Consider the following 23,456-nt stretch of genomic DNA (forward strand, 5'->3'; position numbering starts at 1 on the left):
AGGCTTTACCTTAGCTTAGGCTTGTTTCTAACCAGATCTTGTAACTTAAATTAATCCTCTATTAATCTACATGCTGCTACATGGTCCATGGCTTTTATCTCTCCTATTACATGTCCTGTTGCCTCTGTGTATGGCTGGTAACTACTCCTGTTTTCTTCCCCAAGATCTCTCTGTCCTCAGAAGTCCCACCTATCTTATTCCTATCTATCTATTGGCCATTTAACTCTTTATTAAGCCAATAATAGTGACACATCTTCACACAGTATAAAGGAATATTCTGCAACAGCCATTAATTGTCTATAGCTCTTCTATTGAAGGGAGTGACCATGTGAAATTCCTGCCATCTATGTTGGGGTGTTGACTAGTTTTGTTATTATGATTGCCTTGTTAGCCAACCATATTGTTGAGATTTCATAGGTGTAGCTTCTTTGTCCTGTCCAAATGATACTGTAGCAGCAGGCAGGCATCCTGATCCTCTGCTACAATCTTTCCACTGTTTCTTCTTCAATATTCCTTGAGCCTTAGGTATAGGAGTTGCATTGTAAGTGTATCAGTTGTGGCTGAGCACTCCATGATCACTTATTCTCTATATTTTTGCCAGTTATGGATACCTGTAATAATCTCCTTCTGTTGCAAAAAGAAGTTTCTCTGGTAAGAGGTAAGAGCTACACTTACCTGTGAGCATAAGGTTAAGTATTTAAAAATATAGTTAGAAATCATATTGGTTTAGAAAATGGCAGATGTCTGTGACATCTCCAGACATGATTAGTTAGGTCTATGGTACCAAACATGAATTCCCTCCTTCCAACTAGGCCTTAAGTATAATTAGGCAGCTGTCAGTTACCCCCAAGATAAAACTGTCACTACTGCACAGTTAGGAACATCTTGCCATTCTGGTTGTCTTAATTAGGGTTTCATTGCTATGAAATGACACCATGACCACAGCAACTCTTACAAAGGAAAACATTTAACTGGTGCTGGCTTACAGTTTCAGATGATAAGTTCATTATCATCATAGCAAGAAGCATGCAAGCAAACATTGTACTGAGCAAGGAGCTGCAAGTTCTACATCTTGATTTACAGGCAGCAGAAGGAGATTGTGTCCCACACTGGGCATAGCTTGAGCACATGAGACTTCAAAGCCCACCCCCACAGTGACACACTTTCTTAAACAAGGCCATACCTGCTTCAACAAGGCCACACCTCCTAATAGTGCCACACACTATGGGCCAAGCATTCAAACACATGAGTCTATGGAGGACACATACATTCAAACAACCACATTCTACTCTGGCCCCTATAGGCTTGTAGTTATAACATCATGTAAAATGCATTTAAACCAACTTCAAAAGTACTCATGGTCTATCACAGTCTCAAACTTGTTTAGAAGTCCAAAGTTCAAAGTCTCTTCTGAGATTCATGGAATCTCTTAATTGTTATCCCTATAAAATCAAAATCAAAAAGCAGATCACGTATTTCCAATATATAATGGCACAGGATATATATATTACTGTTCCAAAATGGTGGAAAGTGAACATAGTGAGGAAATACTGAAACAAAGCAAGACCTAAAACCAGCTGGGAAAACTCTAGACTCTACATCTCCATGTCTGTTGTCAAAATGCTCCAGATCTCCTACTCTTTTCAGTTTTGTTGACTGTAACACACTTCTGTCTCTTGGGCTGAGTCCACTCCATGGTAGTGTTGGGGAGCCCCGAATTGAGGAGGGGTCCCCAAGCTGGATTCGTCACCCCAAGAATCAAGAGTCCTCGCGCCAATTGATGCATCACGCAAGAGGCTTTAATTAGGCATCTGCAGATGGGCCTCTCGGTCAGCTTTTAGACCGATTGGCCCCAAGGTTCAGTTACAATCAGCTTTTAAAGACAAAAACCACAAGCCTTTGGGAGGGGTCCCTATCTTGTGACGGGGGGAAGGGGGTACGTGACTACTGACCAGGGGAAGTAGATGTCTTCCTGACCTACACGTTGTAAATTCCTCAAACCTTGGTATGAGTTAATCATCTCTCCCTAAGTAAATGATGGTTATCATCTCCTTGTTTCCCACGAATCTTGTTTGCCCATCTCTGACGCCCTGGTCAGTTCATCACAGGTGGTCAGCAGCCTGGAATTTGGCCTTTTGTGGGTTTACAGACCTTCTGCAATTAAGGTTGCTAAACCATACATCCCATTCTGTGGTTTGGCCAGTTCCTGGGATGTGGCCCTTTGTTTATTTTCTGAGTTCTCTAGTGGGGTGCCCTCCCTGTTTAAGCTTATATTTTATTTCTATAAATTCAGGGTCTTTCAGTAGCAGCATTCCTTAACAGATATCCCATGACTCTGGCATCTCCAACACCTTGGGGTCTCCAAGGCAACCCAGGCTTCACCTTCAAGCTTCATGCAAAAGACACTCTGGGCCTCCATGTAGGTACACTCCTGCCACACACTTGGCCTCAACAGCTTTCCTTAGTCACAGAGGGAGATTTTATAACCCTTTCTTCTATCCTTGACTCACAAGCCAGAACTGTGTGACAAAAACTGTCAAATTCTGCTGCTTTCTGAGGCTGGTACATGGCCCCTCATTAAATTACATCTTCGTTATTTTACTGATTTCAATGGTTTCCTCCATTGCCTAAACTTGACTTCCTGAAACTTGCTTTGTAGACCAGGCTGGCCTTGAATTTAAAGATCCACCTTTTGAGTGCTGGGATTAAAGGTGTGTACCACCACCACACCCAGCTCTAAGCTTTTCTTTAGTTTCTTTTTACAGCTTAGAAGCTTAGCTTGGTGGGGTCTTGTCCTGAGGTCACCACTCCCCATACTCCAATTAACACCTGGCTCTTCTTTGATCTGTTTTTCTCCTTGAACATGGGACTTAGCTCCATTCCACTTCCTGGTGGCTCCTTTTCTCCTCAATCTGTACATTTTGTATTTTTACTTGCTCAGCTTGCTCCTAGAGTGAACACTAGTATCTACATGACAGAGTCTATACTAGACTGTTTTGAGATTTCTTTTGCCAATGTATTCCAGATCTCTTCACTTTAGGGGAGACCCTTTAGACAAGGGCAAAGAGGAGCCACATTTTTCATGAAAATATCATAAGAATGATCTCTAAAATTCTTTCCCTCTGAAACCTCTTGAGCCAGGCTCCCACAGTTCAAAACACCCTCAGAGCAATTGTTTCCCATGCTCCTACTAGTATGGTCCATTAAGCCCCACTTAAAGTGTTCAACTGCTTTTCTAGTCCAAAGTCCCAAAGTCCAAATTCCTTCAAATAAAAACATGGTCAGGCCAATCACAGGTCAGCTCCATCTCAATTCCTCCAAGTCTTATGTTAGAGGTGTGTGGTCTTCAGCAATAAGGTCTCACCTTCATTTTCTGGGAAGGCAAAAGAAATAGCTTATACTTTTTGGAAGTGCTATGAACCATCCTGACCAACAAGTCGAAAGTAGCCTGGAAATGATGGGAATGGTTCGTGGTTTTGAATGCTCTGTGCAGCACTTAAGAGCAAGTCTAGTAATTGAGTTTATGTGGGCAGACATTAGGCCACAGAGGTAACTGTTTGTCCATGTTTATTGAAATGACATTTATAATAGCCAAGATATGGAATTAGCCTGGGTGCCTGTCAGTGGATGACTGGAAGAAGGAAATGAAATTTTACACACATACCAGGTTGAGGGGAAGAGCATTATTCATGAAGAAGAATGAACTCATGAAGAATAAAATTAATGGAAATGTAGATTATCATATTAAAACAGGTCTAAGCCAGACTTAGATAGATATCACATATTTTAACTCTTTTGTAGGATTAAAAACAAAAATATAAGAAGAAGCTATAGCTGTTAATGATTAGAAAGAGAATAAGGCAACAGAGAAGTAAGTATGAGTAATAGATATTATAAACATGGCCCAAGTACCTTATACACATGTATGAAATGTCATGATAAAACACTATTGTATTCTATTAATATATGCTGATACAAATGATAGTATATTGGAACAATGGTACTCAAAGCTTGGAAAGTGGAGAAAGGTGAATCTGCAGAGAGTGTTAGTTCATCAAGAAGTTTCTTCCATGTTTCTATACAGAGCATCATCTTTTCCATGACTTAGAAAAATCACTAACTTTGGAATAACATCTGAATATGACTTGATGTTGGTTGTGTTGTTGTTTCAACAAGAAGACATTCTAGAGTTAAGAAGCCTTAGAGGCAAGTAGGAGACACATAGCTCTGATGTCATAGAAATTCACCCAATAGCACCTCTAACTATACTGGAATCCTGAGGCCACGTTTAAAAGGTACCATGGGGAAACTGGGACCAAGTCCTGAAATCAGCCCAGAACATAAACTGGAGACCAGCATACTCGGGAGCAGGCCATCTCAGAGGAGGTCAGTCATTCAAATCAATGTGGGCAGTTGGGGAAGTGGTTCAGGGGAACAAGCAAGAGGACTTGAATTCAGGTGCCCAGCACCCGTGCAAAAGCCAGGTATGTTTTGGTAAATGTCTGTAACTCCAGAGCTGGTGGAGTTGAGGATACAGAGAGATAAGCATATCCCAAGGAGCTAATTGAACAAGCATTGCCAAATTTGCAGTGAGCTCAAGGTTCTACAAGAGGAACTGTCTCAAAGAATAAAGAAGAGATTAATCAAAACAGAAGATATACAGCACCTGCACCAATACACACAGAGAGAGAGACAGAGACAGAGACAGAGAGACAGAGAGATAGAGAGACAGGGAGACCAAATACACACACACACACTAAAATCAAAGAATTAAAGAAATAAATGTGGCCAAATTAATTCCTACCTTGCATCTCTTTATTAGCCTTACACTTTTAAAATAATTTGTGATAAAATAATTAATTAGCACAAACAAAAAATAATAGACTTAAGAACTACTGTGGGGCCAGGCGGTGGTGGCACACACCTTCAGTCCCAGCACTCGGGAGGCAGAGGCAGGCGGATCTCTGTGAGTTCGAGGCCAGGCTGGACCAACAGCCTCCAAAACAATACAGAGAAACCTTGTCTCGTAAAACCAAAAAAAAAAAAAAAAGAAAAGAAAAAAGAAAAAAAAGAAAGAACTACTGTGGGAATTCATTAAAAAAAATGAAAAGCTTAAATGTAACATTTCGTTTATTCCACCCACTCTTCACTATTGCTGACAAGATCTCCATTACCTTATTGTAAATGTACATTTTAATTACATTAGTCTAGAGGTCTCCATGTAGATATTTACTTTTAGCATAATGGACTTTTAAGGGAAAATGCTCCATGAAAGCATTGGGTGTTGAATATTTTATTTGAAAGAAAATGCTAAAAGTATTTTTATATCATTCAATATTGATACTTTGGGGCAGGTGAGGTGAAGTATCTTTTGATGGCTTAAAAGGAAAACCTTTGCAACCTTTAGCTGTGAGTAGAATTTAGAACTTCACAGTGATAATAATAATGTATTATTTATAAATGCATTAGCATGAAGAGCCTTACCAAAAATTTTGTTTGATTTTGCTGTTTTCTTTTGTGCAAACTGGACCAGTGTTCTTATGTGGCATATGATCTGTATCAGTGACTAGCTCTTTCTGGATTGAAAACATTCATATATATGAGTAAGGTGTTTAAATTTATCCTAAACATTAAAATTAAGGCACTGTAACTACATCTAATACCTTCTATGCTGATTTTAAATATAAAAAAATTAATAAACAAACTAAGGCACCATTACCATGTACCTTTGATGTAAGACACTCAATTTCTCCTGCAGCTTATGCTATTTTGTGGCGATATGAAAAAGACAAAAAGTAAGCAGACTCCTTAGACCCTGATATTTCTCTAAGATAAAGGAATTTTATTGGTTAACTGTCTGAATTATCACATAATATTCAGGGTTTTTTTCCTCTATATATGTTTTTATTTAAATTAGAAACATGAATGTTTCACATGCCAATCCCAGCTTCCTCTCCCTCCCCTCCTCCCTTGTCCCTCCACCAGTCCCTCCAGCTCCCCACCCAATCCCCACATCATTCCCCAGGGAGGGTGAGGCCCTCCTTGGGGGATCTCCAAAGTCTATCATTTCATCCAGGGCAGGACCTAGGCCCTTCCCCATGTGTCCAGGCTGAGAGAGCATCCCTCTATTTGGAATGGGCTCCCAAAGATCACTCATACACCATGGTAAACACTGATCTACTACCCAAGGCCCCAGTGATTTTTGTGGCCTCCTCACTGGCACTACATTCATGGAGTCTGGATCAGTCCCCTCTTGGCCTCTTAGCCATCAGTCTAGGATTCAAGAGCTCCCCCTTATCCTGTCAGCTGTCTTTGTGGGTTTCACCATCATGGTCTTGACCCCTTTGCTCATCATTCCTCCATCTCTGTCACTAGGTTCCAGGAGTTCAGTTCAGTGTTTAGCTGTGGGTATCTGTCTCTGCTTCCATCAGTCACTGAATGAAGGTACCCAGCAATTCCACTCTTAGGCATATATCCAAAAGATGGCCATTCACATAACAAGGATGTCTGTTCCACTATGTTCATAGCAGCATTATATGTAATAGCTAGATCCTGGAAGAAACCTAGCTGCCCACAACTGAAGAGTGGATAGAGAAAATACGGTACATTTACACAATGGAGTACCACACAGTGAAAAAATGGCATCTTGAAATTTGCAGGAAAATGGAAGGTACTAGAGGAAACCATCCTGAGTGAGGTAACCCAGACTCAGAGACAAACATGGTATGTACTCACTCATATATGGATTTTAGATATGCATCAGGGGAGTGTCAGCCTACAATCCCAATGCCAGTGAGTCTGGGAAACAGGGAGGTTCCCAAGAGAGATGCATGATACCCCAGAGAAGTGGAATGAGGCAAGATCTCCTGAGAAGATTGGGAACATCAGGGGAGGGGAGAGGGAACCAGGAAAAAGAGAGGGGGATAAGAGGAGGGGGAAATGCACAGGGGGACAGGAAGGTTGAGTAGAGGTAAGAATAGAGGAGAGCAGGATGAGAGATACCATAATAGATCAAATCATTATAGGCTTGAGGAGAGAGCTGACACTAGTGAGATCTCCAGAGATCTACAAGGATAACAACAAATGGCAAACTAAGCAATAGTGGAGAGAGTACATTAATAACCCCTCCTTGATGATAAGGTTGATGACTACCCTATATGTCATCCTAGAATATTCAGGTGTTTTAATAGCACTGAAGCCAGACTTAATGATCCTTAAATAGGATTAGATCATCTTGGACTTTAATGAAACTCCCCATAGTGCCACTGATGAGTGTCCTCCCTCAGTAGATAGACTGCTAGGACAGGTCCCCAGAGGCTCTCAAATCCTTTGCAGGGAATTAAAGCCAGTGAATCTAGTGTAGTCATTAAATGCCCCCAAATCCACATGTTGAGACTTAATCACCACTATGGCTATAATAAAAGATATGGCCTTTGCATCTTAAAGTCATCAGTAACCTTTAAAAAGTTTCAGGAATGTGCCTGGCACCTCTGACCTCTTCTTCTGTGTGACCACATGAAGATATCTTAAGTGTGAAACAGAAAACAAGTCCTTCTCGGTCCCTAAATCTTATTGTTACCTTGATGATGGACTTTCTAGCCTCCAGACTATGAGAAATAACTTTCTAAAACTAAGGAGATGGCCCAATGGGTACTTGAGTTTGATTCCCCAGTATCTACATGAAAGCTAGCTGTGGTAGCATCTGAAACCCCAGTGTTCCTTGGGGAGAGTGGAAAGCAGAGGCAAAAGACCCTGAGTGCAACAGGCAGGTTCCTCACATATGCAGCAGTAAACAAGGAGACCCTGTCCTAAACATGGTGGAAAACAAGGATTGACACTTGAGGTTGTCTCTGACTTCCCTATGTGTGCTGTGACACACAAGTGTCTGTATTTACACATATGAACCTGTCAGTACATGCATGCATAAAACACACACACACAAACACACAATATTCTTAAAAGTAAATAGCTTTCTATTATATCTTTCATTGTATGTACTACATTTTCATTATCCATTCTTCATTTGAGGTGCATCTAGGTTGATTCCAGGTTCTGGCCATTATTCTGTTATGAACATAGTTGAGTTGAGTTGTAAGTTTGACTGTGGTGTGAGTGTGCATTCTTAGGGTATAATGACCAAAAGTGGTATTGCTGGGTCTTGAGGTAGATTGATCTCCAATTTTCTGAGAAACCACCATATTGATTTCCAAAATGTCTTTAGAAGTCTGCACTCCCACCAGCAATGGAGGAGTGTTCCCCTTACTCCACATCCTATCCAGCATAAGCTGTCATCATAGTTTTTGATCTTGGCTATTCTAACGGGTGTAAGATGGCATCTCAGAGTTGTTTTGATTTTATTCTTGGATTTTTCTATGGATGCTGTGGATTTGAAGTCAGATCCTAATGCTTTTACAAGTGTCCTTGTTCACTGATCATCTACCCAGCCCCTACAGTTCAATATTTATTGAGGGTTTTTTTTTAACATATCAAGTTTTCTCACTGAGTCACTTTTAACCTATCTCTCTCCATTAAAACCAACAGCTTTGACACAGTATGTTTTCTTGCATTACACACTACGTCATTGTCTACCTGTGAATTAAATACTGCTCAACCTAACTGTAAGGATGAGGTAGATTTCTCATGCCTCAGCTCTGCTGGGCCAGTACTTTGAATGTGGCAAGCATGCAAAGTATAATTGCTAATCACCTTATCTAACAAATTAAAGCCATGGTTGTTCCCCAAAGCAGTTGTTATAGAAACTATTTTAATGCCTGTTTGTGTCTTCTTCAGAACTATTTAAAAAAACAAGGAATGCCAAGTTTCATTTAATACCATTTGCCAATTTGTTAAAAAGCATTAACTATGACATATGGACATTTACTATGTCAGAACTCACATTGCCAAAATGAATTAATTCCCTTTCTGCTAACTGATGCAATATTTTATGGGAAGTTCTATAAAGTACATTTCTAAGTAATCTACATGTTCAAATTCTTTTGTAACTGATGGTGGGTGAATTATTTAAATGGATGATTGTGTTGACAGTATGTAGGGAAATGAAATTTACATAGAAAATGAATTAACCATCACTTCATTAACAATGTTAAGATTTTAAAGTATTTTCTCATTAGTGTGGGGAAAGTCATCTAGCTAATATTATCCCTCCGTTATAAACCATTCAGTATTGGTTAATAATAACAAGCATTAAGATCAAGAAAAAATGGGCCTCAGATCATTCTTCCCTATTGTTGGACATGTATTGAACATTCTCTCCAGTTCTAAACTGAGAAAAATCAGTTATTTTTATATAAATGACAAAAGGCAGATCTATCTATTACCAAAATTGCAGGTTGCCCCAAACCTATCCCCCATCTCCCTGCGATGCTGAGTGAGGAAAAGTGGTGGAACACTCAGGGAGTCTATGCAGTGTGGCAGATGTGAGCACTGACAATTTAGTTATAGTTGTCTCTAATATCACTTGGGCTTCCAACCACCATGCGTGCAATAGCTTAAGGAGAGCATGTGTACAATAGCTTAAGAAGTAACATTTGTTCTCTTGACATTTTTATCCTTGGTGTGCTACTAATCAACAGTAGATACTTGAGTTAATTTAGAAAAATCATTAGAAGAAGGCCAAGAAACATATCTCAGCACTTTCTATACAAATCTGGAGACCTCAGTTTGATTCCCCAGGACCACATAAGGTAGAAATAAGAGTGGATTCCCCAGAGTTATCCTCTGATCTCCACACATGAGCCCTGGCACATGTGCCCACACACACAGCATAGTATTCACACACCACACACACACACAGATGCACACATAAATATACACATGCATATATACACACTAATGATAATTATTATTGTTACATATTATATGTTATACATATTATGAATAGTATGTAATTATAAGATGTTAGATAATATATTACCATTTATTATTTATTTTAATTCTTAGAATAAAGGGCAGAGCCTAATGGGAATTCCAGAATCATGTTTTTCAGAAGTCTCATTCTTAAATTCCAGTTACTTATTGTCTGTCCTGGTAACACTGGATGCAGCTACCATTGAAGCAGCTGGGAAGGGGGACTCACAGTCCCAAGCATCCATCCACCTCTCAGCTCTTACCCACTAATGATATGATAAGAGGAGAAATGTGGAACACACTGTAACTCTTGCCTTCTTTTGTTCCATATACTGCAGTGGAACTAACGTTGATTTTGTCTAGACAAACTTTGGAGGCAAGCTAAAAGGTTATAATAATCTTAACTGCTTTTTTACTGTTTTAGTATTATTTGTATTTTTCATGTATGCTTGTCTGCTCATCATGCATATAGTATCCATTGAGTCTAGAAGAGGGCTTTGAATCTCCTGGGACTGACATCACTGGCAGTTGTGAGCTGTCATATGGGTGCTCTGAATAGATCCCAGGTCCTCTGGAAGAGTAGATAGTGCTCTTAACTGTTAAGCCATCTCTCCAGCCCTAGTCTTAACTTTTTAAAGGAAAACATGAAAACTACTTCTGGAATGATGAAATTATACCAAAATAATTTGTTAAGACACACAAGTAGAGGATCATTTAAAACCAAGCCAAATAAAATAAGATGATCATACAGCCAAATTTCCCTTAAATGCTTTGATTTCGGTAAACAACCTTGTACTCCACAGCAGAGATATCTCACAAAGGAACCAACCATGAGTACACAGTGTGGCACATTTTTCTCCCATTTCAGTTGGGGCAGTCTCACTGAGAACCATCTGATGTTGGCCCTCAGCTCCACATACGTTCTTTAGAGTAGATACCAGGATGGAAGCAGGTTATGCTGTGACCAATTAGTCACCAGTCCATGTCCAATAACACAAGTGACACCTTTCAGCATGCTTCTGAGGTACAACAAAGTTGGGATCCTGGGCTTGCTGAAAAAAGCAAAGAATGAATAACATGGAACCAAGAGCATCTTAGTGTGAGATATCGGGTGTATGTACTGGCTTTCAGTTTGTGTTTGGTTGTTTGAGGAAGCCTCGAGGAAATATGGTTTACTCTACACGTGATATGGAGAAAACACACAATGTCACAGTTGCTTACTTCAGTTCAGTTCTTATTGACCAGCGAGGAAACTGGAGAGGAACTGAACATACATGTGGTAAAGAAATGGCAGGCACTGTATCAGCCGGGAAACATGGGTATCTACCTAGCGTTTGTGTTTCATACAGTGCTCTAAATTCACTGTGTCCAGGCAGGGCTATAGAGTTAGCTTGTTTTTTTTCACTCCACTGTCTTAGACTGACATTACTCAGTATTGCTGTTGCATGAAATTGCTAGCATGCAATAGGAGAGCGGCATCAGATGGCTTTGAGAGTCAAGTCCATTTGATAATAATCAGGAATTGTTTTTTGCCATATTGTTGGTTTGTTAATGGTTGTAACTGATTAAAACTGATTAAAGCAAGAGGGTGGATAGATAAGTTGAAAGTAGATCCGCTGATGGTAGAGAGATCTTCATTGCAACTCAAAGTTTGGTAATTATGAAAGAAATTGTAGAAATGAAAATTATTTGGCAAATTATTTGATCAAATGAGGATCATCAAGAAATGACTGAGAAGGAAAAGCATAGTTATAGAGTCCAAAACTCCACAAAAGTAAATATCAATTACAAGGGAAAATATTTACAAGAAAAGCATCAGCCACTCTCACATGATGGTGACAAGGACTGTGGTGGGGCAGCCACCCTTTGCCTAGAAGTTACATATGGAATGCATTATGATGATATAATACTTATGATAATTTAAATATGTACAAGAGCTGGACATCTGCAAAGGCTTAGAAAGTAGTCCTGGACTTGGAAATATTCCGTCCAAGGCTCGGGGAATATTACATGATAGGGAGCAGAAAGAATTTAAGAGCCAAAGGAAAGGGTAGAATGTTGTAGAACACTGTCTGCTGATCATGTCATGGACCTTGCACTCTTGAACTCTCAAGAGCTGTAGTTCCCTGTATAAGACCTGCACAAGAATAGACCTATCAGCATAATTCCTCATTAGTTCATCCCCATCCTGAGGATATATAGGCTAATCATTGCTAGGTGGTAGAGTTGGGGAGAAGACATTTTCTTCAGTGGTGTAGCCATTGGTAAGTTACCCGCTCACCCACATTTCTGTAAGCAATCCTAATGAAACTCATTGAGTCACAACAAAATGGCAGGAACTTCATAATTAACTGTCCAGTCATCATCTGCACTGGCTAATTTTGTGTCAACTTGATACAAGTTAGAGGCATCAGAGAGGAGGGAGCCTCAATTGAGAAAATGCCTCTATAAAATTTGGGTTTAGGCAATCCTATAGGGCATTTTCTTTATTAGTGATGGATGGGTGAGGGCCCAGATTACTGTGGGGAGTTTCACCCTGGGGTGATGGTTCTGGGTTCCATAAGAAAGCAGACTGAGCAAACCATGGGGAACAAGACAGTAAGCAGCACCACTACATGACCTCTGCATCAGCTCCTGTCCCCATGTTCCTTCCCTGACTTCCTTTGATGACAAACTGTAATGTGGAGGTATAAACCAAATAAATCCTTTCCTCCCTAACTTGATTTGATCATCGTTGTTTCATCACAGCAATAGTAAACCTGATTATGACATCTTACAAGCCATGTTATGCCATCTTTCTTTAGTGTCTGATCTACAACTTTTTCGTCTTTGAACTCCTTTTGCTTTCTTATACTTCTTAAGATTTACACTTACACTACTAGTTCTAGATTTTACATTTCTGGTGTATTTTGAAGTTCTAATTTTTATTTTTCTAGCCATTGATTTCTCTGCCTTTCATAGCCTTTGATGTATACTTTTATTTCATTGAGTTCCAAACGTTGACCTTATCTCGTGTGCCCTTCTTTGATGTGTGGATAACATCGAGTATTTAGAAGTTTGTTGGCACATAGAAGTATTTTTGTTTAATTTCCAACTTCCCAGAGTTTAAACTGTCAATTTCTAATTTAATTATGCTTAGAGAATTACTTGCCATGATTTCAATACTGTTAAATTTATGAGGCTTGTTTGTGATGTAGCATATGGCCACCATGGGAAATGATCTGTGCGTACCAGACAAGAATGTGCTGTCCTTGAGTATCTTCTGGGTTATATGAGTGCCAGTTGCTTCATAAGCATCTACAAATGTTAGGTCACATTTCTGAATAGAATGATATTAAGTCTTCTCTGGCCATGTTGATTTAGAATTAAGTTTTTTTTTCACCAATGATTAAGAATCAGCCATTGTAGTTAGGTTACCAAGCTTCCAGGCTGTTATTAGAACATTTGTTCCTTCTTCTAATTTCTTAACTTTTTTCTTTATATAAATTTTGGGTACTTTTCAAGACAGGGTTTCTCTGTATTGCTTCATATTTAGTTAGGAGGGTGGGTGTTCATGCACATGCACATCTGTTCCTGCCACAGCATGTGTGTATGGAGACCAGAGGTTAACTCTAGGGATTCAGTTCTCTCCTTCCTATATGTTGGTCGTAGGAAATAAAGTTCAGATCACCAGGCTTGGCCATAAGTACTACCTGCTGGGTCATCTCGCCAGCGTAATTTCCTTAGACTCTATATTTTAGAAGTCTCTCTGTGAATGTGTGTACATTATAAAAGCTGCATCACAGGTCCTTTTTGCTCTAGTAGTTTTCATCAAAGCCTGTTTTGACAGTTCAGCTATCCAATCTACTTTTAGGTAGTGAATGTTACATCTTTTCCATTTTTTACTTTCCGTCTGTATTTTTGAGCCCAAAGCATATCTCATAAAGACTGAAGATGGCTGCACATTACATTAATAATTTTTAATTGGGAACTAAACCTTTCACATACAAGCCTCTGTCTAAGCCACAGTGACTCTACATTCTTTAAAGCACATTAGATACTTGCTTTTTTCTGAGTTCTTCATTTCTGTGTACAGATTCATACTTGTGCCTACCGGTGCTTCTTTTCAGGTTACAGGCAATTCTTTGGTTGACTTACTGAATCTTAAATTGTTTTTATAACATAGACAAGTGTGATTATTGCTGTGCTCCTCGTGGTGCCATATCATCCATCGTCCACTTTGTCATATCACAAATGATTAATAATACATCAATGTAACCTGCTATTACTTAGAAATAACATGAGATTTTGAACTATGCTAACATTTCCAAGAAAAACTTAACATTCTTATTATAATAGCACCACTGTGCAGTCATTTGTCAAATATTGATTATGCCTTGAATTATGCCCTAATTTCCATAATGTGAACATGAATGAGAAATTTCCTGCCTTTGAATTCACAGCTAAATAGAGGAATTAGCTGAAGGTATGGATTATAGTAAATTACAAGAGGACAGTATGTGGTGTCACAGACATAAGCAGAGTGCTGTGGGTGCCCTGGAAAACGTCTATCTGACCCTAGCAGGAAGTAACAAACTGTATTGTCTTTAACTGGAACTCATAAAAGCCAGTGCCATGAAGAGGGTGTGATAGATACAGTTTCTGAGCAGGGGAAGCACTTTGTGTGAGGACATAACTCAGGGTCAAGTAGCACGAAAACATTTCTAGAAGACACTTGGTAAATGACAATAGAAGATGGAGCTCAGCCAGAAGACGCATTTCCAATTGCTAAGCATTCTACTCTTCAGCCTCTGGACCACTGGTGTTCACTAAGGTCTTTGATGAACAAAGTAGCTTTTGATTTTTGTTTTGCCTTGAGCTTTATCTCTGGTTGTCATACACTACATCACAAAGTGGTACCAAAAAAAAATACAGGTAAGGTTTAGACATGTAGGAGGCTTTGGATTCTTCAAGTTGAAAGAGGGATGGTGTAGAACAGATCAAATTCAGAAGACATTTATGGCACAAAACTTGACATAATGTATCAACAGTGACACAAGAAGGCTTGAGTGATTGCTTAGGTATGGAGGGTTTATTCGAAGGCCATGGAGGAGAAACAGTACTTGAGGAAGCTAATGCAAACTTCCTGACAAACCATCAGCTAAGGTGCTAGGATACAATAGAGAACCCAGGTAACGGCCCACATACAGAAAGCTTGGAGACAGGAAAGCACTGGTGACTCAGTGGTAGAAGCCTCACAGGCCAGAATCATAGGAGCCAGACCACTCCTAGCCCAGTGTGTGTGGTGGGTTCTGAACAAATACTCTGATCTCTGGCATGGTTGGAAAAACAGCTTGATCTAACATCCGCAGTTTGGTTGAGGTGGGAGCTATGTGAGGTTCCCATCCAGTGTGGACATTTCAGGACACAGTAAGCCTTGGAATTAATCTCACCTCTTGCTGGGGTAAAATCAACATGTTGCAAAGATCATAGGCTTGATTAGTAATTCTCACCCACTAATGTACTTCCTGTGGGTAATTCAAGCATTGCAGGTAAATGTCTATTAGCTCTGAAAGCAGCTTCTCAAACCCTAATAGTTGTTGGAGCCACAATATAAATGCAGCTCTTCAGAGATATGATGAGGTTAGCAGAGGCCTAGCAAACCCAGTGACTCTGTGTGAAAAACAAATCATAAAGAACCTTGCCTCTGATCTACACTTTGAAGTCCCTTTTGATCCGTGAGATTCTGAGACTTCATTTTTCCTGTTCTGAGACTTCGTTTTCCTGTCTGTGACATTCAAATATTTTTAATTACTAACCCTCCAGATTTGCTGTTGGTGTGAATCAGGGCTTTTTATTTAATTAAGCAAGCTTATCTGACAACCCTCATAATTAATCCATCCTATCTTAATTGCTTTTCCATTTCCGGATTCAGTCATCATATATTAATATAAATGTAGGAAAATATGAGTCATTTTAGTGATAGAAGGATGTAGCATGCTTATTAGATGCATTCACACACTTCCTTCACATATTTAGAAGGGTTCAAAATGACCTAGTAAAAATACATTCATATCCCCCAGAAACTCACAAATCTGAAAGGAAGTCAGTATTTCAACTTATTCATTTACCTGATGGCATCAAATATTTAAACTCTGCCATATATTTGACAAAATTCCATACTCTCTTGCTTATACATCTGTCCAATGAAGAATTGTAAAGCAGAAAGGAAGCCTTTCTGGGGATAATTGCAGAGTCACAGTGCCCACCAGCTTACTTTTGTACTGCTTCACGTGTAGACTCATAATCATAATCACCTGTAATCACTGTGGAAGTAGCAGGGAACGAAGCAAAAGAAAGTCCCTTAAACACACATTGGCTTCAGTGGTCAGTGCTCCAGGAATGCTCTCTGAGGAAGTAGTGTTGAAACTGACCCTCAAATGACACAAGAGGCCAGGAGCTGGTGACAGGACCAGGCATTCCAGGACACAACAGGAACAAAGACCCAGTGTGAAAATCTAAGTCAGGGACAGTGAAGGCCAGACAGCACTGGGGGTGACATGAACAGAAGTGTTGGAAGATAAGCTTAGGACAAGAGATAGTATTCAACCAAAGAAGTGTGACTTTAATCCTAGACATGTAATCTGAGCTACACTTGAATAGATCAGTCAGGAGACTGTCTGTGCTCAATGGATTGGAGGATTCCAATATGGAAAACAGACAAAGTCCAAATGAGAAAACTTCAACTTGTATCCCATAACAGGGGTGAAGAAACTAGATTCATTGGGAGTTCTAAGAGTAGAACAAGAGATCTTGCTAATGATCTGGTTGTTGAAGTATGTATCCTAGAGGGAATAGAACTTCTATTCTTTCATAATGTCACTTCACCATTGACCTCCCCTCATCCTACCCTTCTTTCTCCCACCAAACTTCTTCTTTTTCTCAAGTTCCCTTCCTGTTTTCATGTCCTTTTGTTTATGACCTACTGTGTTTGATTAGAGTTGCTTTCCTGAGCATGCTTGGGAGATTATTCACTTGATCATGGGAAACTTATCAATGTCTACCTCACACACATGCCCCTATCTAAAGTTCCTCAGGGATGGGTAGAGACGTATGAGCCTCTGCCTAATCCAAGAGGGAATGTAGATGGACTCAGTCTTTTTTATGTGGCTGAGTGTGTTGCCTGCAAGTATATATATGCAAAGTTCCCACACAGGTCAGAAGAGGCCATTGGATCGCCTGGAATGGAGTTATGGATGGTTGTGAGTCACCATGTGGGTCCTGGGAACCAAATACAGGGTTTCTACAATAGTAACAAGCGCTGTTCACCATGGAGTCACCTCTCCAGCCCCAGGTTGGCTGTCTTGTGCAGGTAGATCCTGGCACTGTGAGCTCATAAGCCCAACAGCCATGTCATGCTGAGAAAAAATGGATTCCTTCCTACATTCTGGGTCTTACGCTCTCTGTCTTCTCTAATGTTTACTCAGTCTTAGAAAGAATGATACAGACATCCTGTTAAGGGCTGAGAACTCATCAATCACTTATTTCCAGTTCTACCAGTTAGAAATCTCTGCATTAACTAATTTCTACTTCAAGAAGCATCTCTGACTAAGGCTGAGATCAACACTAATCCATTGGTTATAAACATAAATATTTAAAAGGCAGTTCAATATCATGTCCGTATAGCAACACAACAGTGATAGACTCTTCCTAAGACCTAGGACCTTCTTAGCTATGGACTTTTGACCAGGCTTATGGTCCCATACATAGGTTTTTCCTTGGAATCAGGCCTAGTAAAACAGAAGTCTCAAGTTCTCATATGTAGATCTTAGCTTCAAACTTTAGATTTCTTTGTTTAACTTAGAATGCCTATAGCAACCAGGAAGTTAAAAGGGAAGAGGAGAGGTCTTATGGGAGACAGGATAATAGGATACAAATGAGATTAAAGCAGCTGTGAGATGGGGAGATAGGGAGTATAGTTAACCAATACTAAGGACATATGAAGAAGTCATATGTAAACATACTATTTTGAACACTAATTTTAAAATATAACTTAAGGGCTGGAGATGGTCCCATCCCTCAGATCACTTGTTGCTTTTGCAGAGGACCTAGTTTTGATTCTAAGCATACACATGCTAGTTCACAACTGTCTATATCTCCAGTGTCTGGAAATCTAATGCCTTCTTCCGGCTTCCATAGTCACCAGGCATGTACATGATGTACAGACATATAAGCAAGCAAAACACACACACACACACACAAATAAATAAATAAAATTCTAAAACACATATATTTATATATGTATGTATGTTATTTTAAGTTTGAAGGAAGGTACCCTGAATACCATGGGTAGATGCTGCTGCTCCCAGAAGCTATAAGCTATTAAACAGTGCCAAGTGTAGGATTCCTTCCAGATAGTTGTTGGTCAGTAAGACTCCAGACTCTTAGAAAATAGTACAGACTATTATCATGGGATTGCCCACTAGAACTAGATGATGAGATCTTATTGCCAAAGGCAATACATAGGACAGATCAAGCTATAACTGAGCTGACAGGTTTCCTCCCTGCTAGCTAGATTTTACCATACCACAAAGTGATATTCTGTTGGAGGGTAAAAAGTCATCAAAAGGCCAACCAAACTATAAAATTCTTATGGGTTATGACACCAACCTGCAAAGCTAGATGAGGTCATTTGTGCGATAATGCCATGATATCTATGGGGTAACCAATCACTTTCAGGTTGAATTTTAGACCTGTTGACTCTAAAGAAGAAAGTCATTCCATAAACTTAACATTTCTTACTGTTGTTCTTGAAGGGACTCGGGATGAAACTAGGCTTTATTTGTGGTAAGCAAGGTCTCTAACTTCAATATTTTTTATTACACACATCCCTTAACAATAACATAACTTATTACATGGACTATATTCAAAGGCTGATTAATTTTTACAGATGCCTGTTTCTGTTGTTAAAGCAAAGTAATACTTGATGTGGCTGCCTGCGTTCAAGTCCAAGTTTGACTTCTTAGAGGTCATCTAACCTAGGGGATCTTTCTTAACACTTCTGCACATTTGGTTTCTTCTCATTGAAGACATAGTGTTACTTTTCCACAGAGCCATCATTAGTTATTGCTTAAGAACATGCACACAGAATTGGTCAGCATACTAACAGTAATAAGCATTCAATAAGTGTTGGAAAGTAGGTCCTATATTACCTTTTTATTCCTGGCTATTGTACATCAAACTCTTAGCACCAAGTAATAAAAATTATAATAACAGTTCTTTTATGATCCTCATATCATATCATAATTATTTCTTATATCAGATATCAATTTTTAAAATTTCAGGGGGATAATCCTTACTTAACATAGCTTCAGACTTCCACACAGTGTAGTATTTGCTTATATTTGGGGAAAAGGGTCTTTCTTTGTAGCCCTGGCTATCCTGGAATTCCATGTATAGAAAGAGCATGCTGCTCTTGAGTTCGGAAGATCCAGTTGCCTCTACCTCTCAAGTGCAGGGATTAAAGGCATTGGCCAACACACCCAGCTAGTATTTATTTTTTAAATGACCTTTCAGTGATTTCATATTAAAAATCTGCTAAGGCTTTTAAGAGATATTGACTATTATCAGCTTTATTACAAAGTAAATATTTTCAGCTTTCAAAATAGGCCAAGGGATAGTGGGTTTCCAATCCTAAGATTATATAACTCACACAAAATCTTAGTGTGCTGCTCCAGCAATGCTGTGACACCACAGGGCATGCTCAGCATGGTCCTCCTGCATTCTCCTTCCCTTTAGGCTCTGAACCACATTGACTGTAAGGTGGGGAAAGACCTTACTTGCCCAGGTCACAAATTATCTGAAAACCTTGTTTTCTGCCTTTCCTGTAAACACTGGCTTCTGGGCCAGGCTGCAGAGCTACAGCTGTATCTTAGACCCGTGATTGGTTATTTGCTTCTCAAAATAGGCTTGAGAACAGTAGGAAAATAGGGTAGGTCAGCACAGCATATGGCTGAGTCTTCGTGGACAGATGTGCTAGAGAATAACAAGGATATTCTTTTAAGTTATTATCTTGGTTATAAACGAGATGTGCGGATAGTTTGTATTGTAGCTGGGATTGAGATACATTTAGCAAATATGCTTTTCACGAGATAGCACATTAACCTACTTCTTGAAGACCGTGGTTCTCATGTTTACTGAAGTCAGTCAGGCAAGCAAGCAACACTCTTGGCAGCAAGACTCTCAAGGATGTCACCACTAATGGCAGAATTTTGGCATACAGTAACACAAAAAGCTTTGGAATCTCACCCTGAAAAAAATTTTAAATTAAGCACATAATGACTATTGAGCAGCTCTTCTGGTTTGAGGTTTATTGCTTCTTGCACTTTCTAATAACTGGGAATAAAAATATTTTATTTCAGAGTTTCTATGTGATACAGCATTTATAAAACAATTAATGTCTCTGATAAGCAGAATATCCCTAAGCCCTGAGTGGGAAATACCATCCTGTTAAATATCCAGCCTACTGACTCTACAGACAGTGCAATCTGATTGTTGTTATAATGGTTTCCATTATATACTATTCCTAATTATTGTTTTGATTTCATGGATGCTGTGCTTAACTTTGTAAAAAGCTGAATTATTTCTAGACATTATAGGAAATAATAGTATAGTTCAGAATTTGTCTGTAACTAAACCAATCAGCCTGTATGTTTTTAAATGCTTGTAGTGTATTAGGCTTAAATATCTGATAGCCCAACAGTGCTTCCTTCTCCTTCTTCCAAAGAAAGTGGGGCATGAATGTTGGAAAGTTTGGTGTAAACATCTACCTGGGCATGATCAATCAACTCTAAGTTCTCAGCCTTGCTGGGAGGTTTTCATCCATCCCTTGAACTTTTTTGTACAGGCCTAGTGGATGGATCTCTGTCGAAATAGCCTAGCAGGAAAAGATCACACCAGCTCACAGCTGAGGTCTCAGTCTTCATTGCATGTATATTATAGTGTAGTCCTTCACTTTCCAACATTCGTTTTCTGTTACAGATACAGGAGCAGAGCGGCAGGCACTCAGAGAAACTGTGTATCCCAAACTGCGAGAATTCTGCAGAGAAAACTATGGATTGGAATTTCAGGTAATATTCACCTTTTTCCATCTTCATATATATAGGCAGTGTTTGCTTCTTATCACAATGTGGGTGCTAGAAAGACAAATTTTAATCTCCAGATTATTTTTCTTTCTTTACATCTGAGAAAAGAAATGCATGAAAAAATGGAAATGACTTAGTTAATTTTGATAGTTCCATATTTATGCTTCTATCTCTTGGACTCTGCCTGGTATTTCTCATATGTTTCTTCAAAGCATGCTTACTTGCTTTTTCTAGTCTCTGTTCCTATCAGACAGACGAAAGTTGCTAAAACTTCAGCCTTAAGCTATTGTCCACGAATGTATTTCATCTCAAATCGGGATCAACTTCCACAGCACTTCCTTTTGGCAGGCGGGCAGCCCCTCCAGCTCCCCCTACTCGTCAGTCTGTACTTGTGTGGGGGGATGCCTTCTTCCCTAAGTATTTCAGTGCTGTGCCTTTTCCTAACCCACCCTCTCAGTCAGTGACAGTCCTGCAAAGATAGTAACTACACACATCATTACTAAAGTTCACAAACCCCAGCAAGTTTATTTATTTTGCCACATGGTTGAAAAAATGCCAACTGTACCTTGGACATCCAAAACCTAATGTCGGTGATTTCTAAAGCAAATAGTATTATTTAGTCAGAAATTTTCAGCCTCATTTACCATGGAAATCTTAACTGTCAGGTGCTTTCAACTTTGTGTTTATGGGTCGGCTGATGAATATGTATTAGAGCTCTGCGGTAGAAGAGTACACTGTATGCCGATGTCAGAGGAAGAAAATTTCACCCTCCATCGTTGTCAGAGGAAGAAAATTTCACCCTCCATTTGTGGCCTCCTGGATAAATAGTTTATCTCAGACACCTCACAGTGATTTCAAACATGGTTTCAGAAGTAATCACCTCTAAATAGCTTCAATCTTGGTGAACACTGTCAGTCAGCAGTGAGCCATTTTGAAACACACACTGAACAGTTACTCTTAAGTCACCATTTACTTGATAAATGGGAACTTAAATTAAATCCTTTGACATGGCTTCAGCAGTGCCTTCTCTGGGGATTCTGGCTGTACTGATAACGGCTCCCCAATTGTTGCAAACTTGCAACCTGTCAAGATTCCCAAGGACTTAAACGTTCTTTGGGAGACTCAATTACGTTAGGGAGAGAAAAGTGTCCGGGCGTGTTAATTGTGGTTTTGCGTTTGGGGCGCATCATTTCTGTCAGCAGAAGGAAGAAAATGTTGAATGCAGAACAGCCTCCAGAAAAATTGAGGTTCCAACCGGGATCAGCAAAGGAAGAAAATAAAAAGAATAAAAGTGTGTTTAGTAAATTAGAGCTAGCTGTGGGTGAAGCACGAATAGCCAGAGGCAGACTGCAAAAGGACACACAGAGTAAGCTGCTAGCTGAAGTGATGGCGCCCTCGCAGTAAGGAGCCAGGTGGGAGAGCACGCGGCAATGAGCGCACAGCAAACATGAGCCCCAGAGTGCTTCACCTGCCCATGCTAGAGCGCAGCGTCTGAACCAGACCTGGGAATGGAGCACCTGTGAGATGGTGCTGAGATTAAAGCGAAATACATCAAGTAGCATTTGCTTCTCAGCTGCTAGTCTAGCGTAACAGAAGCCCAAATGCATGTTATCGGCATCTTCCAAGAATGTACCTTGTGCTGCAGCTCTCTATGGGCAGTTAATTATACATCTTCTCCTGGAAGATATGTTTTCTAGGGAATAGTTCTGTTTCTCCAACTGCAACGAGATGCGGTCACAGGGAATTCATGAGAAACGGGCTTACCTTCAGTTATGTCTTGAACATAGGAGAAACAAAGCCCTCAGTCCCTCGGCCACGAAAGCTCCTAATGCTCCCATAGTCCTTTGTTTAGGAGGCTCTATCCGCTGGCTGTGCTTCTCTTCCGCCCACCCCTCTTTCTTGACTCTTCCCATCTTTGCCTGCTGGATCCTGCTCATCCTTAGGGCTCTTTCATCTAATCTCAGATATCTCTCCCCTGCTATCTGACTGCAAGTGTGTGTGCCACTTGTAGCTCTCAAAAGTTGAAGACCAACCCCCAACCTGAGCTGGCCCTGAATGTGTTCTATGCTTTGAATTCTCATCCCTTCCCCTTCACGGGAATACTTCCTTACCATTCCTCTGGCCTCCACTTTTCAGAGGCATGTACCTGAGAACCAAAACCAACCCCTTTAAAGTCACGTTATCTAATTCTTTGTAAACCTTTGCCACTACCAGGTTTTTTTCTTGTTTTGTTACAGATTGGCTTTCTTATTTGTTCCAACTAGATTCTAAGTTTCACAATAAGAAGTTCTTGCCTAGCCTCTTGGCAGCTTGGCAGCTACATCCCTCATCCTAGGATGGTGCCTGTTGTCAGGAAGTCTCAGTAGGAACTTCCGGCATAAATGAGGGGGCAATGTAAACTTTACTACTGAAAGAAAAGCTTCTCAGATCACCCTGACCCTGACAAGACATTCCACATATCCTCCC

The 23,456-nt window shown here is 39.9% G+C and overlaps 1 protein-coding gene across 1 annotated transcript in view; it reads left to right on the forward strand.

Annotated features, from left to right (window-relative positions):
* Positions 1-23,456, forward strand: part of Nwd2 (NACHT and WD repeat domain containing 2) — a 156,314-nt gene that overhangs the window by 48,428 nt on the left and 84,430 nt on the right. The window contains exon 2 of the mRNA XM_005074389.4: positions 20,887-20,975. Within this exon, the coding sequence (XP_005074446.1) occupies positions 20,887-20,975 (89 nt within the window). The remainder of the gene's footprint in view (positions 1-20,886; positions 20,976-23,456) is intronic.

This window comes from Mesocricetus auratus, unplaced genomic scaffold (assembly GCF_017639785.1).
Source record: "Mesocricetus auratus isolate SY011 unplaced genomic scaffold, BCM_Maur_2.0 Super-Scaffold_100006, whole genome shotgun sequence".
Taxonomy (NCBI): domain Eukaryota; kingdom Metazoa; phylum Chordata; class Mammalia; order Rodentia; family Cricetidae; genus Mesocricetus; species Mesocricetus auratus.